Source organism: Schistocerca nitens, chromosome 3 (assembly GCF_023898315.1).
Source record: "Schistocerca nitens isolate TAMUIC-IGC-003100 chromosome 3, iqSchNite1.1, whole genome shotgun sequence".
Taxonomy (NCBI): Eukaryota; Metazoa; Arthropoda; class Insecta; order Orthoptera; family Acrididae; genus Schistocerca; species Schistocerca nitens.
The window spans coordinates 737,653,695-737,676,007 of record NC_064616.1 but is presented as its reverse complement, the minus strand read 5'-3'; the positions used below and the strand labels follow the sequence as shown (position 1 = coordinate 737,676,007).

The 22,313-nt window shown below is 36.7% G+C and overlaps 1 protein-coding gene across 1 annotated transcript in view; it reads right to left on the bottom strand.

The window, feature by feature from the left end:
* The window catches only part of LOC126248713 (solute carrier family 12 member 9), a 126,431-nt gene that overhangs the window by 44,006 nt on the left and 60,112 nt on the right, over nucleotides 1–22,313 (bottom strand). Inside the window, exons 6-8 of the mRNA XM_049950012.1 lie at nucleotides 18,914–19,183; nucleotides 15,594–15,801; nucleotides 7,131–7,329 (exon numbers count right to left, since the gene is read on the bottom strand). Of these exons, the coding sequence (XP_049805969.1) occupies nucleotides 7,131–7,329; nucleotides 15,594–15,801; nucleotides 18,914–19,183 (677 nt within the window). The remainder of the gene's footprint in view (nucleotides 1–7,130; nucleotides 7,330–15,593; nucleotides 15,802–18,913; nucleotides 19,184–22,313) is intronic.

Below are 22,313 nucleotides of genomic sequence, written 5' to 3'. Positions count from 1 at the left end.
ACCACTAGAGGGCTTTACATACATCTACATCTACATATGTATCCCACAGCAAATGTTTAAACAACATATTAACAGTGAATAAATAAAATTATCTGGTCTGGTCATACAATCCATGAATAGGTAGGACATAATCAGTTACACGATTAGAGCGACGAATGTATTGAAGTAAGGCAAATGCCTACTGTTCTCAACAATCATCAAGCAAGGCTAGGTATAAACATGTGAGGCATTATTTGGTTATCGTAGTACGTTATCAAACAAAGCAAAGTAGGCGTTGGGCACAAAATCACTTTGTCCATTGAGTACCCTAGTATGCTCATGCTTTTTGGCCTTGTAAATCTCCAACTCCTCCAACATTTCGCTGGTTTATGATAGTATATTGTGATACGTAATGCTGTATTGTGTTGAAAGACACACTGCTCACCAGGTGTATATATTTTTATATGGTAAATCTGAGGATGGCCATTACTGACCGAAACCGGTCATTGTCAAAAGAATTGATATTGTGATCAAAGACTGGAATAAAAAACATTTGACAGTATTAGATCACTGTTCATATACACGACTATGTCGCAACTGGTGAAACTAGTGCCATGTCTGGCTCATGACAGAGACAAAAGGCTCTGTAAACTGAAGGAGAAAATCAGTACTGTAGTAATGAATATTAGATTCAATAAGCAGTGTCTTGCAGCAGGTGTCACACCGAAATATGCGAAAGTGAACATTAAACAACGGTCAGCCCTCCCCTTGTTAATTAAAGCCAAAAGTGAGAGGAACTGGATTAGGGCCCAATTACGTGAATCGTATAAACATAAAGAGTTGCTAAGTACAGAAGCTTTTGATTTACATTTTCAATTAAGTAATTAACTGTCTAGTACTCAGTTTCAATTTGTTTGGCAAGAAATTTCGAACAGAGTAAGGATTAATGTTGAAAGAATAGAAAAGAGGCATAACAAAAAGTTAGCTGTACTGCTAAAGCGTCAGAAGGCTAATGTTGTATAAAGTAGGGAGGGTGTTGGACAACATTGCTTTTATGATAGATTAGCTAACTTGACAAATATTGAATTTAATGGGGATGAAAATACTCTGTTGAAGAAAGGTTTACAATATATCATCACTCCAAATCCTAATAATCGAACCATTACAAGAGTCATAGTCGAAACTAAAATGGCGTGTGAAGCAGCTAAGATAATGAAACTAGAAGTTGTGGACACAGCCATTAAAGTTAATAAAGCTGTATCCAGCCAGTGTAACTCTTCTAATGCCCTCAATCATGAGAATCGTATCCTAAAAAATCTTAATACAAAGTCAGAAAAAGAGAAGGCAATGGTTATCCATGCAGACAAGGGTAATACTGCAGTCCTTATATATGAAGAGGACTATATTAAGAAAACGGGGGAATTCTTCTTTGAAAATGAGATAACAGAAGTTCACAGAGACCCAACGCAGAAGTTCCAGATAGATCTATGGAAAAAGATAGACAGCTCCCAATGTCTGCTTAACAATTACGAAAAGAAATCGCTAAAAATGATGAATCCTAAGCTCCCCCAACTGAGATCACAGGTTAAGGTACATAAGAAGGGAAACCCAGTCCATCCAATTGTTAGTAATTTGTCATCACCATGTTCTAAACTAAAGTTTCTTAACAACAAACTTAAAGCAGTGTACACTTTCTCTACCAATTCTGAGGTGAAAAACAGTTATTTATATATATTCCAAATAATGTGACACTAGCTTCCCTAGATGTAAAAAACATCTACAGTAGTGTCCCAATAAAGGAAAAAATTCAGATCATTAAACGTAATCTGCTATATCATAACAAGATTAATACTGCAGAATACACAGAATTAATAGAACTTTTAGAATATGCATTAACTTATAACTATTTTACCTTCAATGGCAAAATATATCAACAAAAATATGGTATTTGGATGAGTAACAGTTTGGCTGGTACATTAGCAGACATTTTCATGAATGACTTAGAATGTAAGTTCTTTGTTATGTTTCCACGACAAAGACAAGACTATATATTATAAGCGTTATGTCAATGACATCTTGTTACTGTTAGAGGGGGACAAGAATGAAGTTACCGCATTTGCTCAAGCCATAGGCAGCATGCACCAAAAAATACTGTTTACTACAGAAATAGAAGAAGCGAGCTCCATTAACTATTTAGACCTCACCATTAAGAAGGTTGTTAACAGACAGAAATTTTCAATTTTCAGAAAGCTTACATGTACAGATACTATTATTGGAGCCAGTTCATGCCATCTGCCACGATATAAAAGGGCCTTTTTCACCTGTATGACCCACCAACTTTTTCGATTACCGTTAGCCGACAATGAAATACGCCAAGAATTTAGTATATTACAGCAAATTGCAGTAGCCAACAGTTTCTCAGCAAATGATGTTATGTGACCGCACAATAGGATAAAAAAAAAACAGAAAGTAAATAGTAGGCAGACCCACAATCATCAAGAAAAAGGAAATAATAAAGGAAATCTGAAAACTATTCCAATGAAATTTTATGGAAAAATGTCCCAACAAATAGAAAAGTGTATGAGTAAATCTAAGGTTAGATGTGATTTTTAAGTTAACAATACTCTGAAACTCAGTGTAAAACATAGTTTGAGTAATGATTCTGATAAATTGGACAGATCTAGGGTTTACAAGATCGTTTGTAGTAGTGGCGACAAATTTTATATCAGCCAAACTGGCTGTTCTTTTAAAATAAGATTCAGGGAGCATTTGCAGGCACATAACAAAACTGCATTGGGAATGCATCTGGCAGACCGGCCACACTGTAAGCAATATTGACAGTTGTATACGTATTCTATACAGGGCAGAGAAAGGTCGCGCTTTTGACTTGTTGGAGGAGTTGGAGATTTACAAGGCCAAAAAGTGTGAGCCCACTAGGGTACTCAATGGACAAAGCGATTTTGTGTCCAACGCCTACTTTGCTTTCTTTGATAATGTACTACGATAACCAAATAATGCCTCACATATTTATACCCAGCCTTGCTTAATGGTTTATGTTGAGAACAGTAGGCATTTGCCTTACTTCCATACATTCATCATTCTAATCATGTAACTGATCATGCCCTACCTATTCATGGATTGTATGACCAGACCAGATAATTTTATTTATTCACTGTTAATATGTTGTTTAAACATTTACTGTGGGAGACATATCATGATGTATGTAAAGTCCTCTAGTGGTTAAGTTCTTATGATCATTGCATGCCTAAATAATGTCCTGGCGACTGACCCAACAGAGGGTGCAGATCATTAATCTGTCTGTCTTCAGCTGTCATATAGACTTTTATGTTTCATTGATAATTTATAGGTGGCCATAGGCAATGTACCACATATATTAATTTTCAACTTAATTCACCATAAAAGTATCAGGCCTATTATCTTTATATATTTCCTTTCAATAATTTTATATGGGTAATTGTATTTGTCTTTTACTGAATCACAATTGGTTTCTATAATAGTTATCAATATTCAAAAGTCTGCTACATGTATTTGACCTAATGTGTTTTTATCAGATTATGTTTCTTACATAAATGATGACTACATCTAAGCCACAAAAATGATGACTACATCTAAGCCCACAGCAGTGACATCTATGTAGAATGTAGGAAAACATATTTCTGGTAGCTACTCTACTTCAGTAGCCAGTTGCAAAAGTGACTGTGTGGATGAAGTGGCCTATTCTACACCTTATTTTAGATCTATGTGACAATGCTGTGCTGAGTATATTTGTATGTTTGGACAATGCCATTACGGCCTTATTACTTTAGGACATCGTGTAGAAAAGGCATCTTTTACTGTATTTTATCTGTACATTTCCCTGGTTGTATGATAGTATATTGTGATACATAATGCTGTATTGTGTTGAAAGACACACTGCTCACTAGGTGTGTATATTTTTATATTGTAGATCTGAGGATGGTCATTACGGACTGAAACCGGTCATCGTCAAAAGAATTGATATTGTGGTAAAAGACTGGAATAAAAAAATTTAACAATGTGTCTGTCACACACTGTTCGAATCTCTGTGACTTCACTTGTTTCTAACTTGCTAATGAACAGTTAAGTAAAATTCCACAATGTAGCAAGTTGTTTAACATAATAAAAGGAGGCATCAACCAGGATACCCTCAATGAGTTACCATTCAACCTCTGATACACTGTAATCCTGCTTTTGTATTCATGTAGTTCCAGCTTCTGTCTAAAAATAGGGAGTTCTCAATATGGAGGCTTCTAACTCAACAATCAATGCTAAAACAGTGCCACCAGGTACGAAGTCAGAAACAGTACTGGCCCCATTGGCATAATGTTTATACAGAGGCTGAGCAAAATTTGTGACATTAGTGCATTTTAACATGGCCAGACAGTGGGCTCTTGACACATGGGACACTGTATCTCTGTCATGGGCATACCATGAGTCCCTAATTCAAGGAAAACTGCCACCATTGCTAAAAGCAGCAATGTTTTGGTAACAGGGGTTGCCACCGAGTACCACAGCTTACAACAGTGGACACATGGGTCATAGTGTGGCAAATCACTTAGCAGTATGATGCTTGACAATAATAATTGATGAGCAGCAATACAATCCACAATCACCACCTCGCTATAGGGTACAGAAGCTGCCGCCGCCCTCTTGGAGACAACGTGACAGACCACCATACCTTGTGTGGAATCAGAATGAGATTTTCACTCTGCAGCGGAGTGTGCACTGACATAAAACTTCCTAGCAGATTAAAACTGTGTGCCGGACCAAGACTCGAACTTGGACCTTTGCCTTTCGTGGGCAAGTGCTCTACCACTGAGAGGTACTGGCAGATGTAAGGCTGTGAGGACAGGGCGTGAGTCATGCTTGGGTAGCTCAGTGGTAGAGTGCTTTCCTGCGAAAGGCAAAGGTCCCGAGTTCGAGTCTCGGTCTGGCACACAGTTTTAATCTGCTAGGAAGTTTCATGTGCGTGGAAGTTTTGCATCACTCAAATGATGGGGGGAGGGCGGGGGGGGGGGGGGGAGGGGGGGGCGGGGGGCATCTGCTACATTTCTAGAATATGTGACTGGAGTCTCTCTAAATGAGATGCTCCCTTTATTGGCAACAATTAACTTATACGCTGTAGATTTCCAAAGTTTGTAATTGTTGGGTTCAGGTATGTTTCCAATGCTCATACTTTGAACTGGGGGGAATTACTGGGTTGGCTTCTTCCTAAACACACACTGACTGAAAAGCTGGATTGAGCAACTATTTGTTGCAGTCATGTTGGTATGTATTTTGGAAGGAGTTGAAAAATGACCTGCATAGAGCTATTTTGCGAGTTTCTTGTGTACCCTCAAGGCATGGAACAGTGACAATAGTATCTTAGTGGTTTAGTGGGTTTTGAAAATTATGGTTGTGGTACAAAAACAGAAGTGGAATTGCAATTCAAAAGCACTGAGTGGCCACGAAGCTGCTATGAAACAAAATTGCTGTGACAATTATTTTCATGGGCAGCTAATGCGGAGTGAGCATCTGAAAGGACTATATTGGGTTCAGCCCAACTGTGTGAGAAGTTTTAGCAGCAGACTTGTGTAAAATGATATCTAGTGGTCAAATCTATTGGGTTTTCTAGGCAGCAAAAGAGTACTACAAGGTTAATATTGTTGCAATCATGCACAAATATGACAAAGCAAAGGTAAATAATAAATTTAAGATCTTATAACATAAGTAAAAATTATACGTACAACAAAAAAGTGAGTGAAAGTAAGTGTGTGTGTGTGTGTGTGTGTGTGTGTGTGTGTGTGTGTGTGTGTGTGTGTGTGTGTGTGTAACTATGTTACATTGACATCCAACCAACACACACACACACACACACACACACACACACACACACACACACACACACACACACCGCATAGATGATGGTATCCGAGATCTCTTCTTCAACCTTACAAAGGAAAGGAACATTTCAATGGGTTAGATTTCCTTGTATGGAAATCCACCTGCACGAATGTGTTTCGGTTACAGAGTCAATTATTTGGTTGTGTTATCCATGAATATTTACTTGTGTGTGGTCACATCAATGACACGTCTGACAACTAAATATGAGTGTCTAAATCCAGCACATGAAAGACAGAATTATTGGTCTTGTAAGAGCTGACCACAACCTACACTCATTATAGTTTCACAACTTCTTTAGACATTATTTGTACACACATGTTATTCCAATACAAACCAAGTATTGCAAATGAGCACATTTTTAAGCAGTTTAGTACTATATACTTTTACACGTGCAGCAATAGTAACATTTGTGCAATTTTAATTAACAAAGTCAACTTGTAACTTCAGTCAGTCTTTATCACTTTATTCGTTCTGCCCGTTACTTTCGAACAGCTGTCTAGAACATCTGAACAGAGCTGAAAGCAGTGATATAGTATTAATTACTTTTGCTTAAACAGCAAACAATGCTAGCACTTTCCATTGTAACAACCTTCATACTTTCATTTGTCTCTTCTTGGTTACATGGTTATTTCTTAATATGGTTCTTAGGTTTAAAATGCTTCTCGCACGTCATTCTGTTATAAAAATATACCACAATGATAGTCAGTTGTTGGTCATCTACAAGTTCACTTACGTAAATCTGACACCAGACTTGCTCTTATATCAACAACTTTATAATTGATTGTCAAATTCTGCAGCGTAAGTCCACAGCAACTCCTCCACATAAGTAGAATGCTTTTCTTTTTTCTGCTGTATATGTGCAGAATACTTCCACATCTTAAGTGTTTAATAGAGCTTTGTTCTAGATGTGTGTACCAGCACTCTCCTATCAACACTATTATTCTTTTTTCTCTTCTCTCACCTCTGTAATGTCAGTATTTCACGTAGTCTTCGAATCTTAAGTGCAGGCAAAAAAATTTATTTCACTATCATCCTCTGCTGTTACGAGATTGTAAGAGTTTCATTTAGAAGAGAAATAAAAATGTAACGAGAACTATGGATTTTAAGACATAAGTCTCTAACATGGTTAGAACTATACTTATCTGTGATATGGACAATCATGTCATTCATTTCACTCTATGCTTACGTACACTGGGATAATACAGAAAGTATGTTTGGTGTTCACAAACCTGATGAAATATAAGAGCTTGTGTTATAGATCCCCATCTAGAACCACGAGACGGGGAAAACAAATGTAGTGCTGTAACTAGCAGCAAACACAAGATAATGCTGCATGATGCATAAATAGTATCTATCACGAACATCATAACCATAGTTCCAATTAGACCAAACAGAGCAGTATGCCATGTGAAGTACTTGAAGGAAGGTCTGTAACAAAAAAACACAAAAACATGTTTGTCTTTCTTCTCTAACAATGATAATCTTATTGGTCTCAATATTATTGTTACAAATGCTTTTCTTTATTAATGTTTCATGCAAGACAGTGAAACTAACAGCTGAAAAATATTAACAACAATAACAACTGAAAATACATACCACAAGTATCCAGTCCACAATTACATACACTATTCTACATTTAGCAATTTTAATTCACCAATTAGATTGGAGTAAATACTTTAATCACTGTCAATAACACCAAGATATTAAAAACAACAAATATACAAAGGGTGGTAGCACTTGATAGCTCTTTTGAATAAAATGTACAGTCTTTGACATAAAACCTGGCCACTGGCTAGCTGGCACACAGTATAAGTCCTAATCATTCAATTTAAGCAGCAATAAACTAAGATGCCCCTCATAATTATATGTCTCGCCATTTGCAGGCACTGGCAACATTGTACAGTATGGGCATTTCTGAAGAAAATTTTGTCTTCCACTTGAGCTGTTCTGGTGCTGTCTCTGCTTCGGTCTAGTGATAAACACCGTGCAGTGCAAATACAACATCACGAGTTTGAGCTTATCCTCCTTGATATTTTAAACAGCATTTCATCTGTGAGCTTAAAGTATCCGTCGAATGAAACCACAAATTTGGTTTTTTTCACTACTTTATGACCTACCAGGAACAGTAAAAGGTTTCAAAAACTTTTTGTGAAGGACTCCATGGCTATATGTCCAACTCCGAACGCTTTCTGCTCAAAAGCTTGCCCTCAATGCAGTGGATGCTGGTCACCAGCCGCCTGACAGCGATGGGGAATCTACTCAGGTAATTGTGATGCATCGCACTTGCACCTATGATATACAGTGCATGTTACTGTACTCAGTTTGGAAAGCATAAAATTATTCGCTACTGTAGTGTGAGTTTCCATGTGAAATATCTTCAATAAACCAAGTGAAGACCATGCTGTAAAAACAGAGGTGTGACAACCACAAATGCAAAAGATTACGTGAGGAATATTTAAGAACATAAACTGCCATCAAAGTTAAAATTTCCCTTAAGAAAAAGGAGGATAACAGAAATAAGACGTAAAAAGGAAGGTAGTTCATTGTGTTTTGGTGGGCTTATTGGCATGCAGGTTGCAGAATTCAAATAACATCAAACCTTGGTCAAACTACTTAATATGATGTGACAGAATATATTGTTAATGGTCAGTTTATATCATGTGACCTGCTGGTACAGCTTAAACCACAGTCCATTAGCTTGCAGGACAGGGAGATGAGCCAGACCTGTATCAAATCTGTGAAGCAAATTAACTTCCATTGGTCTGGTACACCAACTAGTGTGGCAGTGGTTTTTAACTAGTGTCCCAGACTCACTTAGGAAAATGATGGGCTGGTCATGAACTTCTGCCTCAGAAGATATGATACATAAACAGTTAAAATACGATCATACAAAGAACAAATTTAGGTATTCATTGACAGATGGCGCAAATGTGATCCCTCCATTAGGGCACTGTATTGTATTGTATGAAACTGGGGACCCAGAAATGATGGAGAGGCTTTGTCCTTCCTGTAGCCCTCAGTGGTTCACAACCCCACAACAGGCTACAGCAGTCCACTCACCCCACCGCCGCCCCACAACAAGCCAAGGGTTATTGTGCAGTTCAGCCTCCAGTGGACTCCCCCAGGAACCTCTCACACCACGAGTGTAACCCCAAATGTTTGCGTGGTAGAGTAATTATGGAGTACGCATACGTGGAGACATTGTTTGCACAGCAATTGCCAACATAGTTTAACTGAGGCGGAATAAGGGGAACCAGCCAGCATTCACTGAGGCAGATGGAAGACCACATTAAAAACCATCCACAGACTGGCTGGCACACCGGACCTAGACACTAATCCGCCGGGCGGATTTGTCCCGGGGACCGGCACACCTTCTTGTCCAGAAAGCAGTGCGTTAGACCACATGGCTAACCAGACGGGCTCCGTTAGGGTAACTGGTGACAGGAAGAGAGTCCAAACACAAAGTTAAAATAATTTAAATTTTCCAAATCCCAAACACAGTGGACCCTATATGATGGAATAAACACTTAGAAAGAGAAAGAGAGAGAGAGAGAGAGAGAGAGAGAGTCATTTAGCTCTAATGTTTACCTACTATGTTCTATACAAGATAATGGGAAAAACTCTACAAATATGCACTTTACAAATGAATTACAACTGTGAATTACAACTGATTATGACAATTTTAGGACATAAGTCTATTTTAATCAAACAAAACTACCTATAATAAAGAGCTTGCCCAAAACTATACAAATTAGTAAACATATTACACACTTTTGACCTCAATACAGGTGTGTGTGTGTGTGTGTGTGTGTGTGTGTGTGTGTGTGTGTGTGTGGGTGGGTGTGTGTGTGTGTGTGTGTTTTATTGTAGGGTAATGAGTCAAGGTTGTGAGAAGAGGTGTTCTTACAGATTTTCGATACAGCTGTTTGTAGCTCACTGCAGAAAAAGGTAAAAAGCTGAGAAAGTATACTAGGTGTCCAACACAACTGGAACCAACAGTTAATGCAGCCTGCACTTCACACAGCATACCCATTACCACTGAGCTAGTGAGCCACTGCTGCATCCAACACTTCCCCATTCCCACAATGATGACTAAGGCAAATAATTCACCCAATGTAAAATACAAGAGCAGTTGTAGCTAATACACGGAAAGACCCATCTGGATTCAAAAACATTTATTACCTCAAGGTCACATTTTAAGTGAGAATCATTTAGAATATATAATCATAAGAAAACAAAGTGATTTTAACTTGATAATACTGTGCCCCCCAAGGAAGAAAGCCAGTGATCAAAGAGTTGTCAAACACACACTGTGATGTTGCCAAGTCTCAATGACACTAGCTGCAGCAAGAATGTTTGCATGGCAAATCTGTTTCTTGAGTATACCATAACTGCAAATTGAAAAACTCACTCAGCAGACATGAATCGCTTTTCTTAGTTTCACCAGCAATTATTCAGTGAACATAATGAGTAGCTAACAGTCTCTGTTGTTCTGATTGTCACAGATTTACAACCAGTTTTTCTTAATAATACTTTCACTGGCACTACCTCAACACATGAATGAAAACATAACATTATAGTGGACTTACTTGGTTGTAGTCTGTTCTTCCTCAGTATCACCATAAGTTCATAGTCTCAAACTGAGAAATCATTTGGATTTTCGACACTACATTCAACAATAATGAATGAAACACCATGGGTTTTCAGTTTCACTAATATGCACATTTATTTTCCTTAGCAAACTATCAATCAATGATCAGTCTGTAACAATAGCTCTCATACCAGAACAGGACCATAGTATATGTAATAGTTTCCAGAAAAATAAAATTAATTTATTTCATCACCACAACATTTGGGAGTAGAAAAACAAGACAGATGAGCATCTTGCATGCCTATAAGATGTGGAAAATTCTGAAGCAATAGATATTCTGTGCCTCTCTGAACACCATGTAACTACAAGGATGGAGAAGTTAAATAACAGGAATTACAGGCCAGCATCATTCTCATTAACATGGAAGGAGGAGGAGTTACAACATTTGTAAAAGCTAGACACAAGGTCAAAAATATTGAAACAAATAGCTTCCGTCTTGATCAGAACCTAGAAGTGTGCACATGTAGGTTTTTGCTATGAAATACTTCTCTGATAACTGTAATGGTCTACTGATCCCCTCTACGAAACTTTTAGCTATTTATGAGAAATCTAGATGTATTATTAAGCTACCAGTTAGACCAGAAGAAACAGATAGTAGTTTATAGAGATTTCAATGTAGATTTCTTGAAAGATACAGACAGGAAAAATGAACTAAAAATCATTATTTGGCTGTATCAATATAATTTCAATAGCGAATTTTCCAACTCAGTTTTCTAGTTTCTAAATGTAGCAGCAAAAAGAGGATTAAATGGTTCAGTTGAAGAAGCAAGAGGATATATTAAAAACGTCATTCCACAAAACTTTAAGCAACTACAATTAGCACCAAGATCTATCACCAAAATTAATAGAATAATAATAATTCTAAAAATCAAAAGCTCATGTAGTGTTAATGGAATTTCAAATCAAGTTCTGAAAAGTTGTTCCAACTTAATAAGCAATGTCCTATGATATACGTAATGCATCACTTGCACATGGAATTTTTGCAGACAAGTTGAAATATGGAGTTGTTAAATCTCTTCAAAAGAAAGGTGACAAGAAAGACAAACAATTATCACCCCATTTTCTTACTGACATCTTTTAGAAAAATATTCAAAAAAGTAATGTACTCAAGAGTAGTCTCACACTTAAGTAGAAACAACTTACTTAGCGTTAACACAGTTTCGAAACAAGAAGGGTTGCCTAACTGAGGATGCTGTTTATACACTCACTCGTCAAATAGTACAAGTCTCAAATCATAATATACCAGAATATGGTATTTTTTTATCTTTCCAGGAAGTTTGACTGTGTACGTAACATTACTCTCTCAGAAAAACTCAACTTTTATGGAACTGACGGCTTTACACACAGCCAGTTTGTACAAAACTTAACTGACAGAATGCAAAAAGTTGTGCTGAATAATTCAAACAATGTTTAAAGGGTAGAAAATTTTAGTGACTGGGGAGAAATCGATAAAGGGAGTCCCACATGGTTCAATTTTGAGTCAACTTCTATTCCTTGCATATGTAAATGACCTTCCACTTCACATTCAACAAGCAGAATTGGTCCTTTTTGCAGACAATACTAGTGTTACAATGAATTCCATTACAGAGAATGCAACAGAAGAGATTGTAAATAATTTTTTCCATAGAATTATTAAATTGATCTCAGAAAATGGTCTCTCCCAAAATTTTGGAAAACACACTTATTCAGTTCCATACAACAAATAGAGTCGTATCAACAACTGATGTAGCTCTTGAATAAGAGTCAGTAAGTATGGCAGAATGCTCCAAATTTTTGAGTGTACATACTGATGAAATCTTGAACTGTAAGAAGTATATTACTGAGCTTTTCAAAAACTAAGTTCAGCTGCTTTTGCTCTTTGTGTAATTGCTAATCTTGGAAACAAACGCATTAAGCTTCGGAGATATTTTGATATTTCCATTCAAGAATGTCTTGTGGAATAATTTTCTGTGGGTAACTCACCACTTACAAATAAAGTATTGACCGCACAAAAGTGAGCAGTAAGAATAATATGTGGTGTCCATGGACATCATAGCACCTTATTTTTACATGATGTAAACATATCCTGTAAACTGACTATCTGCACCATTTCAGTTGTTTATATGACCTATATATAATTTATCAAATACAGTACTCTCATATCTTAAAATTAGAAACAAAAATCACACTGAGTGGTAGGTCATATAAGTAGTTCCTTAATTTTGTCATTATTAAGTCCATGTACATAGAACACTGCTCTATAATTCATGTAGCTCAATCTCAACACACTCCAACTGACTGTCCACTAACCAAAGTTCAGCAATTAATGACAGGGAGCCTATTGGTTCATTCACAACGTAGTTGATCAAAAATAACACCACATCAATAGTTTACATTCATACATGTCACAAAAAATTACTGTATAGTACAATTGTGCAGGTTGATAAGCCTGTACTTTTTACGTACATAGAGGTTACTCGTATGAATACGGCCCACAGGCTTTTATACACTTCACTACTTAGTACAAATCAAGTGGGTGTTAATTTTTATTGCAAAGTTGACTGTGTAGCCAGGTACTACATAATGTTATTGTGCAAAATGACCATATGTTAACTGATTAACTGATTGTCAAGTGCAGAGTGAGGATTTGGGTGTGGGGAGGCCTGTTAGGGGACGTGTCATTTATTCTGGTGTACTGATATTCTGTGATCTCAGTGAGTATATATCAGTTTATAAAACTGCAGGGTGAAAATTTAGTAACGTAAATCACCTATAAGTTCCAACAATAACGGTTAGAAAAGCATAAAAGTTTATAGTACTATCTGATTAGCACGCTGTACCCCTCTGCAGAGAATTCCCTACTTCCATGTAAAGTTGTCATGCTCAAAACTTTTCTAATTTGTGCAGATTCTTAATTAGGGGCATATATGAAAAATGAAGTGTGTTACCTGGTTCCGAAAAATTAGGGCAACAAAAGAATGCCAAATCCTGAAATCTAACAACCATCATGGCTTAAATGTCAAAAGTAAATTTGGGTGTAGTCAAACTTTAATTCCAAATATTATTTAAGTTACTATAGTTAGTTTTTTGGAAAAATGAAACAAGTCACCAGAAGGAATGAAATCAGGGCTTTCTAATGAATGGTGCCAATCCTTTCAAATCTGTTTATTATCTCACATAAAATGTGTTGTTGTTATGACTTCACATATCAATTTCTCTTAATTAAAAAGGTCTGAAACAAAACTATATACATTATTAGTATCAGCAGTTAGAAAATTCTGATTGAGTAAAGAGACTACATACAACACTACATAAATACGAACTTTATCATTTCATGTATACATGGAATATCTATACACCATATAAGTATCACCAACTGAATGATAAGGAACAGAATAATTAAAAGGAGTATTATGACAGGAAATGGGTAATCGTGCCTTTCTACATTTCAAACACTGCACTGATAGGAAAATGTGAACATCCACAGAGAAATTCCCTATCCTACAAATATCAAAGTTTCAAATCAAGAAAGTAAACTGAGCAAGGAAATCATGTACAATGACTGACAAAGCAGGTTCAAAACGCTGTGAAGAAATGAAACCAGCAGGTCTGTGTTGTCCAAGTTCAGTTTCAGCAATCACTAACATGAAAGAAGCTGTTATCCTCAAAACATGTAAAAAGAAACACAAAACATTGATAGTAATACCTAGACATCATCCTGCAGCAAAACTGTCACTCAGACTACAGTAATCAAAAGAATGAAAACTATTATCTACCTGCAAAGATTGCAATATGACTGCTGCTTATGTTTTGTCAACAGAAGCAGAGTTTGTCTGATGAATGCCCTTTTCAATTTGCAGTACACTTAAGATAGAGAGAAACCAACCCAAGCTCTTTGTTTCCCACATGTCAGCCTCATTTTGTTCTAGGCGGCAGCAAGGGAAATCAGTATAGTGGGTAATTTTTAAAACATGTCTTCAGTAGCATTTTCATTTGTATGCTTATAAATACTGATAAGACCTAATAGTGTACTCATTTGTATAATTCAGAAACAAATCTGACGAAACAATAATGCACGTACATGTGAGATGTGGTGAAAGGTTTGTTTAAAAAATGTTGAGTCAGTCACCTACTTAAAAATCATAACGTAATGTGAATAACCTGTGGCTCTTAACCTTTCTTTGTCTGACAAAGTTATTCAGCACAGGACAGGGGACCCAAGGTGTGACACTTTTCATCCCCCCAGCAAACTCCTATCAATCTCTCAGAGATGGAAATTTTAACCTACTTTTGGATTTAGTTTTACACATTATCCAAGTCTTTCTCATTACCATTCTTATTCTGTTATTTATTTCTTACACAACGCTAAAAATGCTTCACCAACATCCTTCACCCTCTCATGAGTAAGAAAAATTTCCACTTTTACTACTTGGTCCATAGAGTGAGGATTCCAATTATCAAAGATGCATTTCTGAAAATTATGTACAACCTCTCGTAGCTCACAGTACTTTGACCATCTTTCTTCAACACTGTAATTATCCTGATACAACAACTAATAATCACTGTAATATATTACATTTCACATTCACTGCTAAAGAAGTATTACTGTCCCTAAAGTGTAATATGCATTAAATGAATACACACATACATACTGGAAAACTCAAAACTCTGAAATTTCAAAGACGGAAAGAAAGAGCACCGCAACATGAATTTCTATCAGAAGACTTGCAAATTAAAATTGAACTGCTCTCCTTCTACTGTACAAAATGTAGCATATTTATGACACCATAAAATATGGAATTTAACATGTCTTTCATTTCAGTCTTCTTTCCAAGGCTTTAAATTGGGTATTCTCTACTGTATACAATTCATATATGCAAACTTTACCTCATTTTAAGTTTAAGTGCAGTTGGAAAGTATGCTTACTGCTAAGAATTAACTAAATTGCATTATCATTACTTCTTTATGTGCTGTGCTGTAATACTGGAATAAAAGACAAACTGTAACTATCAACTATCTTAAGGGAATTGAAAAAAAAAAAAACCATTAAGTACAAATTTACCTGAAGTTTGGTGCTGCAGCAAGTTCTAAACCAAGACAAGCCAGATTTGTTGCACAGTATGAAAGAAGAAACAGGACGGAATTAATCTGTGCAATTGTGTTGAGTGAGCCAATTAACAGCACTAATTGAACTAAGAACCATGACATCAGGACAGCAACAACAGGATTTCCATTCCAAGAACCTCGAACTATGAAATAGAGCAGACGACCTACAAACATTCAAAAAAGCAATGAAATACAATAATTACTTCCTGGATAATCTATGCAGCTATATGGCGACACAAAAAAGTGCAATAAATGTTCTACAGTCACAATCATTTATTTTATTGATTCTCAGCAAAATATTCTTTAAATATTCATTAGCTAACGTGAATTCCTATAATCTCTCTCATATATAAAAATAGAGGGAAACATTCCACGTGGGAAAAATATATCTAAAAACAAAGATGATGTGACTTACCAAACGAAAGCGCTGGCAGGTCGATAGACACACAAACAAACACAATCGACGGTTGCTTCGTCAGGAAAGAGGGAAGGAGACGGTGGTCTTTCCCTCTCCTTCCCTCTTTCCTGACGAAGCAACCGTCGGTTGCGAAAGCTAGAATTTTGTGTGTATGTTTGTGTGTCTATCGACCTGCCAGCACTTCCATTTGGTAAGTCACATCATCTTTATATATATATATATATATATATATATAAACACTCCACGCGGGAAAAATACATCTAAAAACAAAGATGATGTGACTTACCGAACGAAAGCGCTGGCAGGTCGATAGACACACAAACAAACACAAACACAAACACACACACAAAATTCAAGCTTTCGCAACAAACTGTTGCCTCATCAGGAAAGAGGGGAAGGAGAAGGAAAGACAAAAGGATGTGGGTTTTAAGGGAGAGGGTAAGGAGTCATTCCAATCCTGGGAGTGGAAAGACTTACCTTAGGGGGAAAAAAGGACAGGCATACACTCGCGCGCACACACACACATATCCATCCACACATATACAGACCAAGCAGACATATTTAAAGACAAAGAGTTTGGGCCAAACTCTTTGTCTTTAAATATGTCTGCTTGGTCTGTGTATGTGTGGATGGATATGTGTGTGTGTGCGAGTGTATACCTGTCCTTTTTCCCCCTAAGGTAAGTCTTTCTGCTCCCGGGATTGGAATGACTCCTTACTCTCTCCCTTAAAACCCACATCCTTTCGTCTTTCCCTCTCCTTCCCCTCTTTGCTGATGAGGCAACAGTTTGTTGCGAAAGCTTGAATTTTGTGTGTGTGTTTGTGTGTCTATCGACCTGCCAGCGCTTTCGTTCGGTAAGTCACATCATCTTTGTTTTTAGATGTATTTTTCCCGCGTGGAGTGTTTCCCTCTATATATATAAAACAGTGTCTATAAAATTAAGTCAATTAGCAATAAAAACACAGCTGGTCAAACGAATATCATAAACAAAAATAATAACAATTTTTATATAATCACACATACACAAAAGGCCAGTACAAAAAGCCATAGTCACCAACTGATGAAAAACAAGTATCTTCCAGAAATCGGCAGATAAAAACACAAAACAAGATAAAAATGATAATTAGAAGGAATGTGAAGAGTACTTTACTACACAATTAGGATTTTTTCAGATGATCATGTTACAGAGGAAAATGCGTGGTTAGTGGATCTTTCCTTTCCAATTATTTGTTTACAGTATAAGCCACATGATAAAGTTGTAAATGAGAGAGAATCAATACTAGCACTCAAAGATAAATCATACTAGATCTTTACATTAGCTTCTGCCTTTAGTACCATTAGTTGTTTTCTGATTCTTCAGCTTTCTATTACTTGCATTAGTGTTCTGAATGAATGTAATCTGAACCGCTACCTTTCAGAGTACTTTCCTCAGTTGCAGTAGGAGCTTACAGCTATTTTCTTCCACTGGTCTTGCAATATAGCTATCAGTGCTGTTGCCGTTTTGAAACAGTTTATCATGGCTGTTTACAGAGGCGACAACATAACCCACATATGATAAAATGTTTTGATATTAGGTATCATGATTTAGTTTTCTCACATTCGATCAAATCAATTATTACAATCAATGTTTTTCATAATGCTGAAACTAATAAGGGGTAGTTCCAAAATGTTGACACAACATGGATAACAGAGAGCTTTACACCACTGTCTTTTATATTTTGGGATTCATGTTTCAAGAAAAAATAGCTATGGTGCACCAATACCATGGCACAAAGAATAGGTAGCTGCCATAATCCCTCCTCTACCAAATTTCACAACAGGAATCATACACTCTGTCAATCAATCACCACATGATATTTGCCATACTAAAACATGCCCATCAGATTGACAATTTGAAGTTTTGATAACAGAGTCACTATGAATCAACTAAAAATATGCACACATTTACTGCAATAAACAATTTTACATATATTGATAACTTTGGGGGATTCTTTAAAACAACTCATATTCAAAAATTAGTTATTTTATTGCCTTAAGCAGAATTTTGCCATTATGATCAATGTGACAAGTTACAATTGGAGACCATGACATTCTGAAGCTTTGAGTTGGCCCAGGACTACATGTTTGGATGGCATCATTGGCAGAACACGACCCATAAAAGGTAGGGATCCTAGTTTTAATCCCTGGAACAGTACAGTTTTAACTTTTCACATAAATTGGCTTCTGTTGTAGTATGGTTGTGAAGTAAGTCAAAAGGAGGAAGATTTGGGTTAAGGTCATACTGATAACTACATTATTAGAGATTGAGCTAAAGCTCAGAACAGACAAGAAAGAAGGAGGACATTGGCCAAGGGCTTTTCAAAGGAACCACCCCATCCTTTTGCTGTAAGCGATTTAGCAAAACTACATACAACATACATCAGGAACACAGGACAGGGAGTTGAAACACACTCCTGCCAAGTACGAATCCAGTTTACTAACCACTGAACACTTCTTACAAATTCAAGTGTGCCATATTTGTATAATTTCGACTGAAAGTTTAATACACCTGGCTTTCATTTATTATTGTAAATTCATTGATTATTTTCTCACACTCAGATCTCTCATATCTTATCCAGAGTTTTGAGTAGCTAGTGTATTTCTTAAATAACTCTCTCTTAAGTCTTCTCTCACTTTTTCATTTGGTCCTTAAAGAGAAAGACAGATTCTTTTCAGTTCTTGCCCACCGCGGCAAACATAACTATGATAGTTGCAGGATTGATACATCTTTTCTATGAGCCATTAATTATATTTATCACATTCAAATAAACACTCCATTATGTATTAAACATGTGACCTAAATAATTAATGTCACTTACCAAAGACATTGTCCTTTGCCAATGCCTCCAACACTCTACTTGTTCCAATAAGGTTGCTTAAGCTTGCAGAAAATGTAGCTGTTATGATACCAATGGCAACAAATGGTGGCCACCAATTTATTGGCATCATGAATAAATAATTATTTTGCAATAATTTTCCACTGCAGGTAGCAGCTGTGAGTAATGAAACCACAATATAGCATATAAAAGTAAAACCAACAGCAGACAAGGTTCCTTGTGGAATGTTCCGAGCTGGGTTTTTCAACTCCCCTGGAAAAAAAAATAGAAATGATAATGTATTTTCATTCAAAATAAACTTCACTCCATTCAGTGTAGCATAGTCAATATTCAATTTTTATCAAGTGAAATGATTTTCATGAAAGAGAAGAAAGTATTTTCTTTGATGAAATAATGAAACTGCCATTATTCATCAGATTATTGTATTGATTTTGTTCTGCATAACACTATTTGCCATACAAAATCTGAAAATGAAAATCAAGTAAAACTCTCACTCATCCAGATCAGTCATATCAATGCTAAGCTTATTAGCACCCTTTAATAAGTACTTTGATATGAACACAGTTCAAATAAGTAAAACTTGAACAACACTGTACAAACTCAGTTAAAATCTCACTCATTCTCTCCCACTTGTAGGCAGGTAAGGGTGCCATGCATTGTGCAAACTTTTTTATGTGATATGTACACCTCTTCTGAAAGCTTAAAAAGCACTCAGGGAGTCCAATTAGATGAGAAATTTCAAAGCAAATATATATCTCATCTACTCCAGTGTCTTTCTAGTCGCACATACTTACACATTAAACACAATAGATCACTTATAAAAACCAAGACAATTCCCTGCTCAAATCTGTATGTGAATGCAGCCAAAGTTAACAAAATAATGATTTAAGTACATTTCACTGAGTACAGTATCATTTGAATTTTCATATGTATAAAACAACTCTGGATTATCTCACTGACAAGAGTGGTAGTCGGCATCAAGTTTCTACAGTTGAGATTGATCACACACCAAATGCCACTAAGTTGTGTTATGCAAGGAATTTAAATGGTTTCAATGTCAAAATCAACTGTATGGTAAGGCAAAATGCCACAACTTGACAGGATGTATGGATACATTGGTGGACACATCCTGACACATCAAAGAATAGTTTATTTTGTTATGGAGGGAAGTGTAGGAGATGAAAAATTGTGAAGGAAGAGCATGAAGTCAATATATAAGACAACTCAAATGGGTGTAGGGTGCAACTTACACAAGACAGACTAACTTGGACAGGTCCATCAACCTAACTTTAACTGTTTATAAGACTTTGAACCATGTCACATGACTGCCCAAGTTGTCAAGTGATACTCACTGCTGTACCTAGTGATGGCCTTCCTCTGAATGAGACTAGAGGACCTTAGAATGTAAGGTCACTGGGGAACTCTCACACTGTAGCAGTGATGAAGTGGGTGTTGTTGCTAGTGTTGAAGCTCTATCTACTGTGAGTGCCTAAACTCAGTCCCTAAAGCAACAAATATTGTGTGCCATATCATTTTGCTGAATTTAAGTCCCCTGCAGGAGGAATAGTTCTATTAGAAGGTAACCGACAGAATTTTAGCCTCAAACCTCTTGTGCATAATATAATCATGTATGGGACATAAATTGTAGCAGTGACTGCTTAAAAGCCTGTAATCAGATGGACAGTGGAGATGTGATAAGTGTTTTCTACAAATACAGCTATCCCTCCTTGGCACTTTCCCCATTAAGATCGCCCTTATGATCTTAGCACAGGAGTGTCAGTGACTTGAAGCATTTCCTTAAAACACAAACATGGTGATTTTCCCTATGCCAAGAGTTTAACCTAAACTCATTAGTGTTCCTCTACAGTAAGTGGGCCATTACAATAGTCAGCATACTTCTAGTCTTTCCTCTTATTCTTCTGTCAAGTTGTGTAATGGATGAGCAACTCAGTGGTTACTTCAGATAGGCTTCATAGTGCATATCTTTCTTTACAAAGTACTTGCGATCACTGCTCAAATATTAATGTTTTCCATCTTCACAAATCACTACATGTAAACAACAACAGACAGACATTCACATCACAGATCTCTACCCAGAGCAATGATGCGGCAATGATGGGGCTAAGGGAAAGGAGCAAGCAACAGTAATGTGTTGGAGTGACACAGATACTGTAGATTTTATAGATCTGCCCATTCACAGGGAGTCTGATATCTGATGGGCCATACTGGTTTACTAGCCCCTGAGCTGAGACTGGGAATGGAGCAGGTCTTAACAAAATATCTGTGACTATCTTAATCTGATTGTAGCAGACAGCATAAAGTGTTTTATGGTAATATGGGTTCATAAACCATGCAACTGTAATTGAATCAGGATAGTAGAAAGAAGCCATAAAACTGCAGCAACCAAGTTCTGACTGTTCCCTGTTTAGTGCCACATACAAATACTAGGAACTCTAGGAGATTTTGCTTTCACAGGCCCTTGTGTGACAACTGTTTCACCATATCACTAAAAATTATGACCAGAAATTAAGTATTATATTTAAAATGATGATGTTATTGTTGTTGTTGTTGTTTGTGTGAGGCACTCAACACATGGTATCAGTGCCCTTACAAGTCCTAAATGAGATAAATGTGGTTAAAATATATAAAATGTAAATATGCAAAAAGCCACCTAACACCACATTTGCTCTCTCTCTCTCTCTCTCTCTCTCTCTCTCTCTCTCTCTCACACACACACACACACACACACACACACACACACACACACAAAATAAATGGTGGTTAGCTATCTCTTACATAATAATTAGACGAGTCAAGTATCATCTGCACACAATGAAAACTTCTAACCAACAGCTTAGGTATGCCAAACAAAACACAAAAATCTTAAGACACATGCCACATTCATTCCACTGTCACTTAAAATTGAGAAGAGGCTGGCTAATAAATCACATTCTGCCCTCTTGTCATGATATAAACTACACCCATATAAGTGGTAAGTATACCACAAACATCACAAACCAACAGGTCTTCACTTCTGAGAAAAGAAGCCATGTGTTAGGGTGCTGTGCCATCTTCAAAAACTTTTAAGTAGACTTCACCACTTCTAAGTAGCTGGAAGGAGATGTACCACAGCCATACAATCCCTTGTATTGATCTCAGCTTGTTATCCATCATGACCAGCCACTCTTCTTCCCAAAGACCCATTACATACCTCTGCCATGATGTTACAATATGCAAAGGGTTACGTCATTGGATTACATTTGTTACAATACATGCTTCCTTGACTGCACTATGAGCTAACTCATTCCCATGAATTCCTACATATCCTGGTACCCAGAGGAATAATACCTCCTTATCCTGTCTTTGAAGCTGAAGAAGGGCA